Below are 18824 nucleotides of genomic sequence, written 5' to 3'. Positions count from 1 at the left end.
TTATATTTTGTAATATGCTTAAATTTACTAGGCTCTTTTGACTTATAATATAGTTTGTCTTCTTTATAACAACCACCTATTATAATAACATTTTAGAATAATTGTCAAATTTTTAGGTTTTATTTTAATTATTTATAACAGTTTTTTACTTATAATAACAATGACTTTGTCAAGTACTTTCTTTGTTAAATTATATTTCCATAACAACATATTGTCTAAAATTTTAATTAAAGATATAATTATTTCATATAAGCAAACTGATTGATTATAGTTGATTAAATAAAATGATCTTAATTAAAATATTATTCATTAATTAATTTAATCTAGTAACTCATACTGATTAATTAAACTTGTTAGATTTATAAAATTTATAATTAACCATATGAAATCATATAAAATAAAATATGCATAAACAATAATGCATGCATCTATTATGCATTTTTTAAATTTTATTGGTTTGATTTTCACTTTCTTCTTTTAGTGAAAATTCAAAATTATATTATAAGTTTACTACAATTATATGTTTATAACAACATGTTATAGGTATATTACTTTTTTGTAAACGCAAAATCTTAGATATAAAATTATTATAGAGAGAATCAGGTGTATTATATTCTATAATATTTTGTGATATATTGAAGTAAGCTTCTTCTTTTTAACTCTAATATTATATTTTGTAATATTTTGTCCATATAAATCTAAATTTATTTATGATATTTATTTTTTAGGATGCTTCAACAATAATTAAGTGTTGAGTTCTAATTGTTCAATTGTACATGCAAAATATATCGCGGAATCATTTATTGATAATGAATTGATAATACTCAAAATTTTATATCTATACTTGGCTAAAGAGGTGATCATGGGCTGGGCCGGGTTCGGCCAAGCCCAAATAAAATTTTAGGTCTGTTTTCTAAGTTCGGTCCCGGCCTGACCCGAGATATGGGTTTAAAAATTTATCCAAGCCCAGCCCGAAAGAAAATTATTAAGCCCGAGTTTGACCCGGCCCGGCCCGACTCATATTAAATATACATTTAATATATATAAAATATATATTTGATTAAAAATAAAAAATATATATTTAATATATAATTCGGGCCGGGTCTGGGCTAAAAAAGTTTTACCTAAGGCCCGGCCCGTTTTCTAAACAGGCTTCATTTTTTGCCCAAACTCATATTTCGGGCATATATTTTTATCCGAACTCCCCCGTTTTTCAAGCAGGCTATTGGGCCGAGCCGAGTAGCCCAACTCATGATCACCTCTACTAACAACTTCGTAATATAATAAATAATTAATGTATATTTAATATTCTTCATTCAATATATTTACATATTTTTCTAATAATTGAATTCATAATAATTATGAATTTATAATTTAGATATCTAATTCAATCATATTTAATTTAAAAAGAATTATATAATTTAAAGGCTTTACTTAAATCTTTTACTAACTGTTAACTAACAGGTCAAAATAAAATAAAACATAAGAAACAGATCAGATACTAAAAGTCAAAATGTACATGAATTTTCAACCGTTTGGAACTTTGCTCAATTTGTTAGAAAACAATTACTATTCTTAACCTCTCATTTTCATAATTTCTTTTACACTAACAATTATCCGTGGAATTTATTATAAAACAATTAATAATTTCAAGACGTTTTAGGATTTTGAAAATTGTTTTATAAATAATTAAAATGTATGAGGACCCAAATTGTTCATCCATAAAATATTTATCTTTTAAAGAATAAGAAATGGGTATAGAATAAAATTATAATATTTAACAATTAAATTATAATTTAATTGACCATTAGAAAAACGAGTTAAATATATTTTCCGATTTACAATTATTGATTAGCGTGGGTAATCTGTTCAACATGATTAACGTATCTATTACTGTTGAGTTCAGCTGTCATTTTCATAGACATGCAGCATACGCATATCTCAGTAGTCAGTAGTAAATGCGTTTTCTATTTTGCTTTTTACCATGTAATCAAGGATGTACGTGTACGTTTAAAAAAAAGGTGCAAGTATACCTTTAAGTTTGTAAGTACAGTTTTGTTTAGGAGTTCGCAATTATCCAAACCAATTTATAATTAAATTTATTTCAAGATGTAAAAAATTATTTTTATTTAAAATGATAAAAATAACATTAAGATACTACGTAGTTTATTTTTAAAAGTATTACATAAGAATTATTAATTATTTTTATATATAAATTTATCAAATAATATTCAAAAATTATAAAACAAATCTTATTTTACCAAAATAAAATCTACACATCTAAAACTCAAAATTAAATGAAAAAAAAAACCCTAGATCTAACCAAATTATGAAAAAAATCTAAAAAAATCCAATCAAATTAAACTATACTCACCTCTACTAATTTAGTTGACAAATCACCCCTACTAGTTTAGTTGACATTCTCGTTGTTATGGTAAGAGTTGGTAGAGTAATTTAGATTAAATGGCTTCAAGTGCACAATCTTTTTAATTAAGAAAAAAACAACTAGCCAAACTGGTGGAATTTTAGTTATGATCCAATTGAGTTTTAGTTTGAATAGTATCGGCATGGTTACCAGTGTAGGAGGATATGAGTTTGAACATTCTGAAATACATTTATCTTTCTATTTAAGATTAAAGGAGGTTATAAGTAATTCTAAGAATTATATAAAAAAAATCAACTTTTCAGAAGACAAATATTGCACAACAACAACATTTTCTTTTTTCAAAACCAAACCCAACGTAACGTGCCATTTACCATTGCCTACTTTTTACTCCAATGAAATAGTAAGAAATAGAAATAAATAAGAACTTTTGCAATATTAAACATTTACAGGCCCTTGTTTGAAAAATAGTGGAACTCAAAAGCACATTCAAACTTTAACCTTTGGAAACAAAATTCATTAACTTAGCACTCAGGGCTCAGGCTAAGGGGGAAAAATGTTAAGAATTTACCCTAAATTAAGGGACAACAAACACAACAAATCCAGCTAAATAAAGGATTGATGCCTTACCTTGCATGAAAATCGACTGCAGCAGTGCAAAGATGATATGGTGCAGGTTGGCTGCTGCTAAGAGTATTGAGTCCAAACCACGATGCAGTTTAGGACTTCTACTTTGAGCTTGTTTCGATGAACTTAGCGGCACAGAAGAATGCATATCGCTACCTACTTTCGATCTTCATGGAAAGGACTTCAGATTGAGAAAGCATAATAGCTCATTTCATTTTCATTAAAGTAATAGTCATTATAGTTGAGATATCCCCAGAAATACGAAAGCCCAGATTCTCCATGTTTAGGTGATTTGAGGTAGAGTAGATGCAGTTCTTTAAGATTTTTGTCGAACTTTTCTTTTATGAAAAGAACCTGCGGGAAATATATATAATTAGTTTATTAATTAGGTGTTCTCTCTGTCTCTCATCTAAAATGTTAACTTAAAAATCTAAGAAATTGAAATAATTCTACTTGCTGCAAAGACTTCTCTAATTGTTCAATGGATTGCTATTTGTTCTAGTTGGATCTTTTTGGCTTGTAATACCTTCCGATGATAATAATCTCTATAGCATTTATCAGTCTTTCTATCTCCTTGGAATCACCATTACTATTACAGGTTAAGTTTGACTTCATCCATCTCGACTTGAGCACTGACATATTTTCTAAAAAAATCTAGTCACATGTGTCTGCTCTAACATTTTAAAACAAGAAAGACTTTGTTTTGTGTTCAGCTCCTAGTTACCAACGCATTGCAAACAAGCTAGAGACAGAAAATGTATCACCCTATTTCAAGCACAGAAATGGCAGTAAATTCCATATAATGCAAAACGATTAAAATTAACCATCACTGAGCACAACTAAACGGAATAAAGATGCATGATGAATTCAGTTATGTAACATCTGTTTGAAATTTAAAATGTATGTATCTTCCTCAAAATACAGTTGCTACAATTAAAAGTTCAGAAACAAAGAATGATTAAATAACTACTTCTTATAGAAAACAGGTATGCATTTATGCCTGATGGAGTTCATCGCTAGAATACTGAATTCCACCATAGTGCAATACTTGCTTGCAATAAGAAACTAAAAATCAGGATTTTGAAGCTTACTTAAACATCATGCAAATGTATTGCAGCAGGCAGTATGGATCATAATTTGATGGTTACCTGAGATATGTTGATCTTAGAAAGTTTATCCTGTAAATCACCTTCAGCAAGTCCCACATTCCATATATCACCAGTAAGACAAGACCGGAAATCTAGGGCACACTGCAAAATATTCTCTATGGTACTGGCTATAGGTTTTGTTTCATCAGATAGAAAACATCTGAAAAGTATACATGTATTGTTAATGAAGAATCATCATTAGTGTGAAACTGAACATGCTAAAAGAATTATTCTGTGGCAACAAAACAGATGCAGTTTGAATATCGGAGTCAATGCAAGTAAAAGATTTCTTTGGCTTTGGCATTGATCATAAAGAAAAAGGCCATGTTACTTGGACTTGGTGTGAGTGTGAGTGTCAAATACAGATATGTGTGAAACAAGCATGTTCAATTTTCTCACGTTTTCTGAAGGGTTCTTAGAAGGTCATATCCCCGTACCAATGCTCGGATGTGCTGGACCTTGATACTTCAAGAAAAGTGAAGAGTTGGAGCAATATGAGGAAAAGGTATCCACATTTGAGAGCGTTAAAGTGGTGGTATCTCATATCTATTAAGTCTTTCTTGTGGTCTTATATTCAAATTGGGCCCTTCCACTTATTCTCAATTGCTTTTAGATTGGAAGCTTGATATGGTATTAGAGCCAAAGTTTTTTTCTGTTGCACCCCATGTGAGGTTGGTTGCCCACCGGATCTGAGATTGTCCATAGGTAGGCCCTTGTCAAGTTACATGTAAGGCGGAGTTAAGCGGGGTTATCCTACATCTATGAAGTCTTAAGAGTTTTTTGTGATCTTATATTCAAGTTGAACCCTTCTACCTATTACCAATTGATTTTAGATCGGATGCTTAATCAAATGCATTATCAATATAGAAACAAGCATATCAAGGATGTTGAGGGGCAGGTAGCTGGAGTAGCCACAATAGATATGTTCCAAGTTCCATATATGTCGCAAGGTTAAAACTTGGTCCAAAGTGAATTAAGGCATTAAGAACCCAATTATTACTATAACAAGTCTCTCCTCTCTCCCCCCCCCCCCAAAAAAAAAAAAAAAACAGAAAGGAAAAAAAGTTGGCTAACTCAAACAGAAAGGAAAAAAAGTTGGCTAACTCAAACTTTAAACGAGAGTGAAGCAGGACTTACATATGGAGTGAATCAGTTAGATATGACATATGCACCGACTCAAGATCCATCATATCTTTGACCTGTAGAACCATGAACCACCGTCAATAACATAACAACCTAGAGAATTTCTCCCTTTGCAATTGAATAAGTAGAAGTCAATTTGAAAATAGACTAATAAGAGGCATAAAAAGTAAAACCAAATAAAGAGCATAAATACATGCCGTATAATAGATTCAAATATTGTAATTATTATGATATTTTAAAACAAAATAATAAGCTTTAGATGATAAGGCAAATGTTAGGAAATCAAAACATAGCTTTTTTGGTACATGGATACACATCAATTTAGCATGGTGTTCTGTTTCTCCTTTTACTAAATATTTCTTCAATTGAGAAAGATGTTAAACCGTTAGCGCAAACATTTATTCTTCCGCAGGGTTGGAATAAAATTAGTTGCTTACCAAACAATAAAAACAACCCATGCTTTTTCCCATTGCAAGGGGACAGCTATAATGATTGCATTTTTTTTTTCTATGCTGTATTTAAAACCATAATCTCAGCAAAATCAGAAAAGAATAGGTCCTTGAAAAAATTGCAACTCAAAAAAAGAAGAAAATGACTTGGCTTCAGATGGGAAATGCACAAAAACCAGTTCAGGTAAACTGAACCACAATCGGCATAAGAGATAAACACACGATGTGTAAGAATTTTCTAAAAACCTTGTGCTTAAATGAGTGAAGAAACTTGCACCATGATACATGTGATAGTTGTGACTGTACATATTGCTGTAGTGTAGATACAAAATGATTAACCTGATGCCTGGCATAGAAAGAAAAGAAAAAAAAGTTACTTCTTAGTGAACCTAAATGCTAAAACTATCTAAAAAAGGAAACATCAAAGCTAGATACCTTTATTACATTAGGATTTTTTGCCCCAATGTCACACATGACGAGTTTAACAGTAAGATACCACAAAGTACATTATCAGATATAACCATCAAAAAGCAGAAATTTTAATTCATTCTCCCTCTTTTAGCAAATTCTCTATTTCCTACAGAATCATTAGATATCTTACCGTCCATCCTGGTAATCTACACATGAAGAAAGGGTCTGAATTCCTTAAAATACTAGAATGTAGATTTTGACTTTAGCACCAAAATTTTAAGGGAAAAAGGGAATAACGAAAAGGTCATTTGCACCTAAAGAACCTTCACATATTTCTTTTTAACAAGTATCTGAAGATCGGATTACCATTTAGAAATTCACATTTTCTTAAATAAAAGCTACCAGACAATCCTCCCCACCCACTTGTGCTTTTCTGTAGTCAAGGTTGGAAGATGGAATAAAATAGTAGCTGCACAGTCGGTGAATGCTAAATTCTGAGCGAAAGATGCTAATTGCTTCTAAAATTAGGCAAATAACTGTTAACACCAAATGAAATCTTTGAAACTCAGAACTTTAGGATGCTTTACATATTTGTAAACTTCCAAACCAGCAATGTTCCAAAATTTTGCATCGAATGGTGCTCCAAACAATTGCACAAGAAGACAGGCCATAAGTGTGAAGTGTTTAGTGTTTTTCTCGCTTCGAGTTGATAATGATAATTATTATTCATAAATTGCAAAAGTATTAACCATACCTCAACTTCATTAACTTGTTAAAATGGCCCACTTCACGTTCATGTAGTGTAGGATGGTGTTTTTGACAGATCAAGTGCACTACATCCTGTAACGAATATTTAAATATTATCAAGAGGTGAATTCATTTGAAATTTCCATGAGTGCCAAAATCCAAGTATTTCATGTTGCAAATGCTAATTCTTAGAAAGTACAACACAAAGATTGTGAAAGCAAATACAATGTTCTGAGAACAGTGTGGATTAGATGAGAAAATATTGAGTATACCATAATTTTGATTGAACTATATGCAGATAGATGAACATTGGGTAATTTACCAACACTTGAATCAACAGAAGTTTTAGCAGGGAACTAACAATTAGCAATATACATATTTAACCCATGAAGAATGAAGAAAACTAGGTTTAACTTAAAAATTATGCACCCGCTTGGTTTGACTTTCAATGGTGAAGAAATTGTGGCCATGCATGCTTATGCAAGTGTAAACGGCTGTTATCTCTGTAATTCATGTCTCTTGCACCTTTAATGAGCACCATACATCAGTCAGTGAAAAAACAGCAAGCTTCAGTTGTATCAGAAAGTTGAATATATCAGCATATATTTTCAATGCACCAGGAGTCAAAATAATGCTGATAGGCCAATCCACTCGATAGCCCAGACCTAAAAAGTCGAAGGAATGAACACCTGCCATGTTAACAGCCATAAACTTTTAAGATGATAAATAAACCGAATGGATTCCTCTAACATGGAGGTTGAAATGGGAGCAGAGGAAAGAAATAGGATCTGAGCATGTATATGTTTGAGAAATAGGAAGTTAAATTGGAATAATGAATTAATGATAATTGTACCAATTGTAGAAGTTGAAAGAGGCAACAACCCATGCCCTTTTGCATAAATAAATAACCTATCTTTATGAGGGTCTCTTTCACAAGATGACCTCTGCACGGACAACTCAAGAAGTCCTTGAATTTCAGAGAGTCTCCGGTCCTCCTCTGTAACACACCATTTCTGTTCATTCCATGTAAAAAGGAAATGATTGTAAGTAATAAATATTCATTTTTTTTCCTTGCTGAAAAAGCACACAATATTTAAACAATAAAGCATTAAGTGACTTATTAGACAGACAGTCATACATGATGCGAAAGGGACATGATGAACAAATCTGCCCAGTCTGCCAGTTCCATAAAATGATATCGCCGCAGCGCTAACAAATGTTCTTGCAAATCAAAACCTTCTTCAAGTATCTTGATGGTTAATTTGCTGACATAGTTATATCTTAAATAATTAAGAAAAAGCACAGTCCGACATAAACCTTTTGAACAGATAAAAATATGAATAGGATAATTAGAATGATCTAAACTTGGCAGCTAAATATAGGGCTTTGACACAAAGTAAAGCTTGATTATTTATTTTTCCTTTTATTGGTTGGGTGGAAGAGGAGGGTTGGAGAAGGAAGAAAGGCTTTTTTTTCCATGATAAATGCATATACCCAAAATCTTAAATTGCATATATTTGCAACAACCACTAAAGTGTATCATCAATCTGTCTGTTCTTTGGATATTAAACAGACAGCCAACTTATGCTAGCACATATCACAGCAAGAAAACCCATAATCATCTCAAATCCAATAGCAAAGAAAATCGTAAATGCAGCAAACAAATCATTCTATATAAATGAAATTAAGGTTTGGGCCTAATACCAAACACTAATAAACCAACATAAAGAATGAATAATTGGACAATATGGTTATCTTTCCTCCCCATCTAGTAGGACATGAGTAAGGATACTGAAGCAAGATTTCCTGCAGTAGGCATTTGTCAATTATGAAGTCAAGGGGTATCTCAAACGTGGAAGATGTATTCAGCTTCATATCTATAGTCCCACTGCTATTAGGGGTGCTAAAACTACCAAGCAAACTCTCCCAACAACTGCTGCTAGAAACAGTTGTTGAAATGACATCCTGGGTTTGATTCCTTAACTCCAAAGGTGGAACAGCATAAGAACTTTTTGAATTGTCAACCAAGAGAACATCTCCATAGCCTTGTTTGTCATCCTGATTACCCCTACCATTTGTCACAGAACTGGTATTCTCAAGAAATTTATGTGTAATCTCAGATGATAGCCTTTTGACATAAACCATACAAGGGTCATTAACTGAAGAAAAATCAAAATAAGGTAAAGTTTGTTGGTAGTCTATCCGGCTTGCATCACCAGGTTTGCTCATCATACGGAAAAAACTCTTGTTTGTCAACACTGGATTTTTGCTCAGAAGGCTACCATTGCAAGTAAGCTTGAACTGTCGCAATTGGAATAACCCAGAAGTAGAGTCCTTTTCATGTTGACCCTCATTTGAGGTGTCCACTGCTGAAGTATTGTTGATAGCAATTGATTCATTAAAATGTTGCACAAATTTATCAAAGAATTGCGTGTTACATTTTCTCGTCTTTATGTCAGAATCACATAGAAGTGATCTTTTATCATCTCTGTCATCGCCATCAATACAGAAGGCATTATTCCTTGCACTGTTAACTGGCCAACCTTTGGAAGTTAGAATATTTGCAGATTCAACCTCTGCACACAACCAGTTTGACTCGAGGTGCGGAGATAAGTGATCATATATCCCATTAGGTTCACAACCTATAAAATTGCCATGCCCACCAGTTCCAGCCTGCAAACTGCTTTCCATACGGTCAGACTTGCCATTCTGCAAAGCTAGCTGCAATGAGTTTCCAAATGGGGTACTAACAGAAAAGCTTAGGGCAGAGAAATAATTTTGTTTAGGCCAAACTAAATTATTAGAGTGTTCAATCAACTGCTCAGACTCAGTATGTTCTTCAAAACTACTCATAGATGAAGACTCAAATGGTTCAAAGATGTCAGCTTCATGAGAGGATCCATCTTTTGTACTAGAGTCATCAAAATCATTATTGTCAAGCGACCTGAAATTCAAAGAAATCAGGTATCAATCAAACAACAGAAGAATATGCAAGTCAAACGTTGATAATGAGAAAAGATTCGGAGGCAAGGCATGTAAGAGGGTATATAACAATCATAGTGAACAATGCCTGGAGTTAACCTCACTCTCCCCTAATCTTAACATATCTGAATATATTGCATACTTCTCTGAGACTATTCAAATCATATATAGCTTGCTTGCATAGTCATTAAATAGTTGTATGTTGTAACAAGATCCTGTGAGCTACATGGGAGGGGAATATTAAGTGGTGCTGACTGACATCTTATTAAGTACTGGTTTATCATGGTCTTATATTAAAAGTGGATCCCCTTCATCTACTACCAATTAGTTTTAGGTTGGATATTCAACAAGTTCACTTAAATTACGAACAAAAATAAGGATCAAAAGTGAGGAATTATCATGGACTAACAGAAATGTTGCTCCCATAGAAAGTTGATTACATACTTTATTAGGTGCAGAAAATTATTATTTTTTCCTTCATTTGTTTCCAATCGAAAATGTTATTTAATTCAGGTGCTCTTGGACTTTTAGGAGTTATAGCCACTTTTAGAATATTTTTTGGCTGCAAGATAGGCATTATTAGGCTGTCGCATTTGACATTGAGTCTTACACCGGCTTCATGTTATTGGGCCTATGTTTTCAACTTGGAGATGCTTGAAACAAACTTAGGCAGTTTCCCTAATTGGACGTCAATTTTTTCATAGAAAGAGACTATTGAAAGTTTTCTAGTTCTAGTGGTGCTCTTTTGAGTTTGCACCGAGGAGAAGCATCTCTAGGCCCTAGGTAGAACCAAGGTCTTTAATCATTTCTTCCAAATGCTTTCAAATGCACTTGAAACCTGCAACTGGTCCTAAATTTTTTCCCTTAAGAACATACAAACAAGCCAGTTGCAAACTTTGACCTAAAATCAAGTAGACAATACGTACAGCTTTTGCAATACCCATAATACCAGGACAATAAAACTTCCAAACCAAGTTTTCCAACTTACGGTCATAGCTATACCATTAAGCCATTTTTTGGGCCCTAACATTTCTTATTGTTTTCAGACCTTATAGCCCAAACTCGCCAGAAATAGTAGGTTCCAAACACTCAATTCCTGAAAATCAAGAGAGGAAACCTTTGAACTTGAGCCACTCGATCATCATAAAGATCAAACCTTTTCAATCCAATTTTTTTTTTTGGCAAATTGAAATTAATTTTATGCTCTCTCACCTAATCAATCCTTGAGAATAAGAAAAAGTTTTCCACCTAAATAATAAATTATATAGGAGTTATTGAACCCTTTGCCTACATGCTTTCTTGCATCATTGGTCTTATCAAGTCTTTAGGAAAGAGTTTCATTGGAAGAGAGTTCCTTCAATTATTTAACCCAGATATCAGAACCAAATTAAAGTAAAAAAATTTTAAAAGGACAATTTTACACATGCACAGAGAGAGGCAGCGAGAGAAAGATTACACATTAGAGAAACTTCGTTTCATTGTTGAATTAATAACCAATTTGTCGTCCACTGTGAGTGAAGCTGCAATATTTGGAGTGTCTCCACTAGTACCAAATAAATGAGGTTCAGCCCTATGCGAAATTACCTGGAAGACAGTGAATATTTGGGTAAGGCACAGAGCTGGGTAAAACAGCATTAAGATGCATAACAATTGCCCATGGTCAGTGAATGAAACCTCCAACATGTCACAACTTGGGCATACCATTGAGTGTAAAGGCAGGTACAGGAAAAAAGAAAAAAAATCCTAGGTATAAATGATTATGTACATTGTTTACCCTATCATAATCTACCAATTCTAGAAATAGTTTACAGACTCCTAGGTCCAGAATGGGGGCCGGAAGAACAAAATAAAACTTGGGAATCTCTATGCTGAATAAGCAGAATCGTTTTAAGTTCTTAGCATACAAAGCATCTAACAGGAGTAAAAAAGAAAAAAAGTTTGCAAGGAACAATGGCAAAAAGACTAATTTGTTTCAAATAAATAGATTAGTGATGTATTGTGCTGAACATAGAACCATGTCCTAAGTAATAATTGGTGCATGTGATTACAGCCTAAGAAGTTGCTAAATGAGAAAGCACAGTACAAATTACTATTTGTTTATTTCTAGTTGGGATAACATATTGGTTAAGTCAACCTGAAATATGAATTATCAAGATAGTATGTCTGCTGGTATTTAGTGATACAACAGGTAATTAATCAGATTTCAGTATTTCACATGATACACAAAGGCCCAGACAGCCAGCAAGGTAGTATAGACGGTTACAACTGGAAATAAAAGTGGATGAACCATGGTAAAACCAACAGAGAAACACAAGAGCACACTAATTGAAACCAAGTAATAGTTGCAGATTTTTCATATCATCCTTTACATAGCACACGATAAGAAGGCAACATATCTACAAGAAAAATTGTGATACCTGTTGACAATTGAATTCCAACCCTGTCAGTAAATTTTCAAGTTTCTCCTCCATCCTCTCATAGTAACTATTACGCATGAGAACCAATGCTTCTATATTTTCTTTGCCAAAAGTGATTGAAGAAGCATAAAACGGATTACTGCCAGCAAAACCACTCCAGCAGGGAAGAAAATCAGAATAAGTATGGTCTCCAGTATCAACATGTTTACGCAATTCAAGCAATTTCATTAGAACTTGAAGCTGCTGACCAGCCCTAACAAGTGGAGTCAAAAGATCCTTCAGGAAACATGGAACAACAACTCCATCCCGCTCCTGATAGAAATTGTCACTTTTAAGAGGATCACAATTGAAAGAGAACTAAAAAAAGTGAAATATTTAAACATAATTAAACCACTCAAAATTTATTTACCGTAATATTTGCAACCGGAAAGTCAATAGGGATTCCATCTTTACCAGCAGAACGATGTTGTAACGTATCCATGTACTCTACAACAAACTCCTTATAAGGATCATTAATCTCAGCTTTAAAAATCCAGGACCTTATAAACTCACAATAAGGTTCACATGACCGAAGAAAAAGAAACTTGAGTAAAGCATGGTGAGCAGGGTCCGCAACCTACAAGAAGAAATGGCTAAAAGAATGTTAACTAGCAAAACCATAGGGGTTAAATAACATTTCTCAGCAATAGGATGTTTGGTTCTTAATAAACTTCCTATCTTTTAGGGGAAATAAGTTGAAGCAAAGAAGAACTTCTAACACCCGGTTGTTCAATCAATCAAGCACCATATATATGACTCTAGAGGTTATAGCTGAAAATTTCCAGTGCATCCAACGGTAATATGAAGCTTGGCCAACATAAAGACTAGAGAGTTAAATTGACTGAAATGAAAATTTAAGTAAAGATATCAACAATACAACAATCAATTAAACTAACCTTTAGTTGTGTATACAAGTAACTAAGCAGGTCACCTCCCCTGAAGAATTTATGAAATCCCATGGTTGCCTTATAACTTAGTTCTTCAAAAGAAGATTCCAAGAAGTAAAGAGCTAAATCATACAGATTGCATATATTCCCAAGAGCTTCAATCTGGGTCCTCAAATCCTTTGTGTGCAGGTATACCTCCAATAGCGTAATTCCAGAGTAAACCACACTTGTGAGACAGCCTGAAGATACACCTGTAGAGACTTCAGTACTCTTTGAACGCCTTACATTTACTGATGCATATAATGTGTCCAACGCACAAATGTACCCTTCCAAAACCTTTCCTACAGCTACAGAGAATGCTTGATTAACAAGGCTATATTTAGGGCCCTCTTCGTCTTTCACTCTGTGGCCACCATGATTTTGATTGTCTGCTGCTTGAGAATTTTCCCAGCCCTTCCGTAGTGAAAATGAATTTCCATTGGGATTCAAATTTGAAAAATATTCTACAAACTTATGGAGAAGGAAAACTAGGAAACCTGAATGGCCTATTGATTTGAGAATCTTCCCCAGAGCATGAGTGCTGGAAGACCGGTACCAAAGACTAGGTGTTTGATGGAAAGTCCTATCCGCAGGATCAGAAAAAAAGGCAGCAGAAAGTTTTTCTATGCTACAAAGAGATGATTCTACGCCTTGCAGTGCATTTAGTGCCAACCTCACCAAACTTGCCTCCTGTATGACAATGTCATCTCGATTGTTATAAAGAAATAAAATAGATGACTGCAGCTTAAAAATAATGTTTATGGTTTGATCATATTTTTAAGTAGAATCACCACAAACCAGCATCTGTCGTTATAGTCCCAAAGAGTACACATTCTTCAGGTTACTCAAAATGGACCTTCTAAAACTTGAATTTGCTGATAAAAAATCATAGCTTCACACAATTCATAACCACCTAGGAAGCATGTACATTGACATGTAAATACAGGTACTGCATGACATCGGCACGCAACATAATAAATTTTAAAAAATTAAGACATTTTATATGATAGCATACAATAAAATGTATAAACGATACTTCTCAAATAAATATTAACATGCAAATAGCTTTTCAATTTTAAAAATTTGCTATTGATTTTAGAAACATGAACCTTTAAAAATACATTAGAACATTTCATATTTAGGGGGGGAAAACCGTCATGGTGTGTCCAGCTGTGCTCAGACATGCTAAGCTGTGTCTTGACTATGTTTTGACTGTGTCGGGAAATTTTTTTTATTTTTATTTTTTGACATGAACTCACATGCCCAGCGTGTAGTCTGCGGTGTCTAACTCTTGGACACTCCCTTGCTAGAAGTGTCCGCTTCATAGATAACCTCAAGTTGCAACAGAGTTCAATTCAGTTAAATTTCTATTTTCTTATTTCTCTATATCTCACACAAATAATTACTTCACCAAAGCAATTTGATGCAGGATGCTTAATTAGAGATCCAGCTTCCAAGCAGCCGCTTACTCAAATCATAAAAGAGATCAGTAAAGTATAATCTTAATCCAAAACAAAGAAGCAGTTGGTCATTCTTTTTACTACTGGCCTTTAGCCAGTAGTTTTTTTTGCTTCCTGATAGTGAGTAAAAATTAAAACTATATTATAACAATTAAAAATGGGAATGCAGTCAAACATTTTCTTCATTTAAAACAAAATTCATGCAAATTTTAAATGATACTAATATTTAAATTTTTAATTTCTTAATAACACCATCAGATCAGTTAACAAACACGTTTAATTTAATTATTTTAAAAAAGAAGCAGAATTTAAAAACTAAATTTCACTAAAACTAAAAGAATTCTAGAATAAAAACCAAACATCAGAGCTTACCCAGGCAATGTCGTAGTTCGTAGGTTGTTGAAATATACAATCAAAAGTACATCTTAAAATTGGTACATAAAAATTATCGATCGACCGAGAGACAGAGATGATAATACTTACGGAGACTGATGAAGAGGAGGAAATGGGAGGTTGAGAGTCTGGAAGAGGAGGAAGGGGGCCGCTTTGAGAAGGAATGGATTCCCAGGTTCGAGGAGGGAGCCATGGATCTTCCACTTTCAGCTTCTCAAACAACGATGCGAAATTCGTCTCCACCGCCATTGTTCAATTTCTAAATCATCTATTGAGCACTGACTCACTGAGTTAGAGCTACTCCCCCAAAGGCCAATTCCCTCTACTTTCCCCTTTTTTTTTTTTTTTTTTTTTTGAAGACTGAATTTACTTTGCAGTCCAGTTCGCGGGATATACATTTCTGAAGGCAAAATGCCCGAAATTTAGGAAATACGGCACCGTAGTTGCTGCTTTTCCAGGTTCAACCAATAAATGGAAGACACGTAATATATACGCTTTGCATGAAAACTACAAATTCCCTGTTACTCGGCCTGGGCTAAAAAACTAAGCCTAATATTTAGGGCTTTTATCGTTTTAATTTGGGTCTAAAACGAGAGCCCATTTGTCCACTTCAATTTGCATTTAGGCCCGTCATATATGTGATTTCTTTTAAAGTTTATATTGAAATTTTAATTCATAAAAAATCTCAAATTTTACATAAATTAAATTTTTTTTAAAAAGTAAAAGTAAATGTTTAGTATTTGGTTCACCGACAGTGTATTCTTTTAATTCTACAAATAAGGTTAAAAAATTGTCATGTGTCCCAATTTATTTATATATTTATTTTTAAATATATTTTATTACATTTATAGGACACTTATCTTCATTCGACTCTATTTATAAAATTTGAAAATTCCATTAATAATGTACGAATAAATTTTTGAAAGTTAAGTTGATGTAGAAAACATTTTAAAATTTATAATAATTAGAATCTGCACACCTGCGAATTTTTAAAAAATATATTAATCAAAAGCAATATAAAAATAAGAAGTTATTGATGATTAAAAATATATTAAAAGCAATCTAAAGGTAAGAAGTTATTGAGGATTAAAGGCAGAATTTGTTTTTCTCAAGGTTTTTATGTTTTGAGGCTTAGCCCTTTTTTAAAATAAAATAAAACATGGCTGGTTAACAAATATGAGTATTTTTAATTAAAATAGTTAAACACTTAAAAAATTACAAGTATATACTTTTCATTTTACACTTTGGGTTTTAAGTAATGTTAGTAAAAAATTGCTGTCCAATAAGTATATACTAGATAGATACTTTATAAACTAATTCCAAAAATACTCATAATCCTCCTGAATTTCAAATAAAATTACATGAGCTTTTTATTAACTGTTAAAATGCTTTGCAATGTTCTGAAACCAAAATAGAGATTGAATTTGTAAGGGTTTCAATCAACAAATTCAATAGGTTCAATAAATTTATCATTACTTGGCCCTGTCATGTTGGTGAAATAAGTTCGGGTACCAGTACCGCCATAGCTTGAAAGTTGTCCAAAGTAACCTATCCAATATGTCTTCTATTTCATTCTTTGTGCTTTCTTTGTTAATGTATCTTCTTTCCTTGCCATTGAAGAAGCATATGGCTAATAAAGCTATTAGTCTATCAAATATTCCTCTTATCTTCCTTTCTATTGTTTAATCCCTCTAAGTGACCTACAACTCACATCTCTAAATACAAAATTATATTTCATACAAAAAAATATATATTTGTTTTCAAACAAAAAGGGAAAAGACAGAGCTTTCAGCTCTGTGAAGCAGCAAAGAACCTGGGACTTTGCCTTTTGCATGAGGTGACCAACTATTCGATGCCAAAGCATATTAAAACCCTTAACCAGAAAACAAAATCAAGAGAACAAAGAATATTTCGATTCAAAGAAAACACCCAAAAAGAAGAAAATAAATGTTATGAGTTTTTGCTTCTGGAATGCTTCTGTTTTGTCTATATAAAACCAACAAATTTAGCAGCAATTCTCACAGTTCAACCTGAAGTCTAATAATATTCATCAAAAGAATTAATCAAAAGTCATGGCTTTGAATCCCCGGCCTGCTTATGAAAATTTGGAGGTTTACACTGAATGGGTTCATGAAACTGCAAAGGACACTTTAATTGCATATCTTCATGGTTTGTTCTTGATCCAAAAACTCATGATTTTGATATTTTAGATTATAGCAGTGGGTTCAGTTTATCCATGCATTAATGAATTCGAATATGTGTATATATATGTATGATTCATGGAACAGGGTTTAAGAAGGAGCAGCTTAAAGTTCAACTGACCAGTGGGGGGAACTTGAGGATATCTGGAGAAAAACCAATTGGTGAGAACAAATTCAGCCGTTTCTCCAAGGAACTCCCCATCCCATCAAATTGTGACCAGAGCAAAATCAAAGCAAATTACAAGGGTAGTATGCTTCAGGTTAAGTTCCCGAAACTGATTGTTCCAGCCGATGAGAAGCCGGAAAAAGTAAAAGCGGTGGCTGAAGTTCCGAACCCGAAGCCTGATCATAAGCCTGCAGATGTGCCGGAGAAACAAAACAATGCAGTTCAAGAAGGTCATCCCAAGACCACCCTGGAAAAACAAACAGGTGATGATTCAAATACAGATGGGGTAGCCAAGGAGGCTGGCAAAGTTTCAGAGAAAACACCAGACAAACAAGAAGAAATGGAAGATCAAAGGCATGCATCTAATGGAGCTGATCACAGACTTATGGAGAAGGAGAAAAATGGTAAGGATCAGGAGGTAAAGAGTAGCTCAGCCAGTGAAAAGCCTGTTGATTCTGCCCTACGTGCTGCTCAAAGCGGGATCGTTTATAAACAAGTTGTTGAGGGTTTGGCCAAGGGGGTGAAGGATCCAAGAAAAGTTATGAACATGGTTTTGGCTGTTTTATTGGTCGCGGTGCTTGCAGTTTATCTTAGAAATGCGATCATGTCTCTTGGGAACTACTAGAAGTAAGCTTTGCGGGACGCAAATACAGAACGTAATTTCTCGATTGGTTTCACCCTTTGAATTTGTCATTCCTTTTATATGCCAAAAGCAGAAGAACAATAATGCTAAACATTATTCCAACTTCCGATACAATAAAGATGCTAGTAAGTTGTTTGAATTTGTTTTTTAATTAAACTTTTGCTATCAAGTGAGCTGATTTTAGATATTTTGAATCAAACTAAATCCATCTAATTGATTGAAATTTTAGCAATTCAAATTTTGTTTCAAATCAAAATTTAAAAATATAATTATTCTAATTTCAAATCAAACAATCTAAAGTAACACTTTGCATACAAGCCTAGAGCTGATTCAATTACTAGGCATTTTGTTCACTTTGACATTTAGCAATTGTTTTTATCCTTTGTAGAATTTGTTTAGGGCTAGAGACCATTTCATCTTCAGGATTGGAGTGTGCAATTCGAAATAATTTTGGAAAAATGATACTTGAAATTGATTCCAAATTTGACTTTTTATGAAATCTGCAAAGAAGACTACAGGGAGGCAAACAGAGCTGTAGATTGGGTAGCAATACAGTTTAAGAAGTGGATGAGCTTTCAATAGACCTCTATCCTCTTTTGATATTCATCCTGGATAAAAGACGGTCTTCTTGTACCACCATGTTGAAGATTTGGTAATTTGATTCTAGTTAGTTTACGAGATTTAGAGAA

The 18824-nt window shown here is 33.3% G+C and overlaps 2 protein-coding genes across 6 annotated transcripts; one reads left to right on the top strand and one right to left on the bottom strand.

Moving 5' to 3' along the window:
• Positions 1-2784: 2784 nt before the first annotated feature.
• LOC105767409 (uncharacterized) lies at positions 2785-15498 on the bottom strand. Of its 5 annotated transcripts, XM_052631152.1 has the most exons (15): positions 15216-15365; positions 14071-14185; positions 13243-13962; positions 12717-12923; positions 12308-12619; positions 11347-11474; positions 8701-9852; positions 8047-8188; positions 7762-7921; positions 7434-7597; positions 6916-7001; positions 5997-6096; positions 5296-5357; positions 4159-4318; positions 2785-3364 (listed from the first exon to the last, which is right to left on the bottom strand). In XM_052631152.1, the coding sequence occupies exons 2-15, from the start codon at positions 14074-14076 to the stop codon at positions 3194-3196; spliced, it is 3570 nt and encodes a 1189-aa protein (XP_052487112.1). In that variant the 5' UTR covers positions 14077-14185; positions 15216-15365; the 3' UTR covers positions 2785-3193. The 5 variants fall into 5 exon arrangements, 4 of the variants coding, with proteins under 4 accessions (XP_052487112.1, XP_012442376.1, XP_052487113.1 ...); XM_012586922.2 differs by lacking the exon at positions 14071-14185 and having other exon boundaries at positions 15216-15496; XM_052631153.1 differs by lacking the exons at positions 2785-3364; positions 14071-14185 and having other exon boundaries at positions 4169-4318; positions 6028-6096; positions 15216-15498.
• Positions 15499-17033: 1535 nt separating this feature from the next.
• LOC105767411 (inactive protein RESTRICTED TEV MOVEMENT 2) lies at positions 17034-18824 on the top strand. Its single transcript, XM_012586928.2, has 3 exons — positions 17034-17294; positions 17414-18260; positions 18524-18824. Exons 1-2 carry the CDS (start codon positions 17198-17200, stop codon positions 18115-18117), a joined length of 801 nt encoding a protein of 266 aa, XP_012442382.1. The 5' UTR covers positions 17034-17197; the 3' UTR covers positions 18118-18260; positions 18524-18824.

The sequence above is a fragment of the Gossypium raimondii genome, chromosome 5, assembly GCF_025698545.1.
Source record: "Gossypium raimondii isolate GPD5lz chromosome 5, ASM2569854v1, whole genome shotgun sequence".
Classification (NCBI taxonomy): Eukaryota; Viridiplantae; Streptophyta; class Magnoliopsida; order Malvales; family Malvaceae; genus Gossypium; species Gossypium raimondii.
The sequence above is the reverse complement of the archived record's forward strand: the minus strand, read 5'-3'. Positions and strand labels throughout refer to the sequence as shown.

Coding starts and splice junctions, on each gene's coding strand:
- LOC105767409 (XM_012586922.2), bottom strand. CDS start 15,374: ATGGCGGTGGAGACGAATTTCGCATCGTTGTTTGAGAAGCTGAAAGTG. Junction 9,853..11,346: donor AAACGAAGTTTCTCTAATGT/GTAATCTTTCTC, acceptor TTTGAATTTCAG/GTCGCTTGACAATAATGATT. Junction 7,598..7,761: donor TCTTTCAACTTCTACAATTG/GTACAATTATCA, acceptor TTAACATGGCAG/GTGTTCATTCCTTCGACTTT.
- LOC105767411 (XM_012586928.2), top strand. CDS start 17,198: ATGGCTTTGAATCCCCGGCCTGCTTATGAAAATTTGGAGGTTTACACT. Junction 17,295..17,413: donor TTTAATTGCATATCTTCATG/GTTTGTTCTTGA, acceptor TTCATGGAACAG/GGTTTAAGAAGGAGCAGCTT.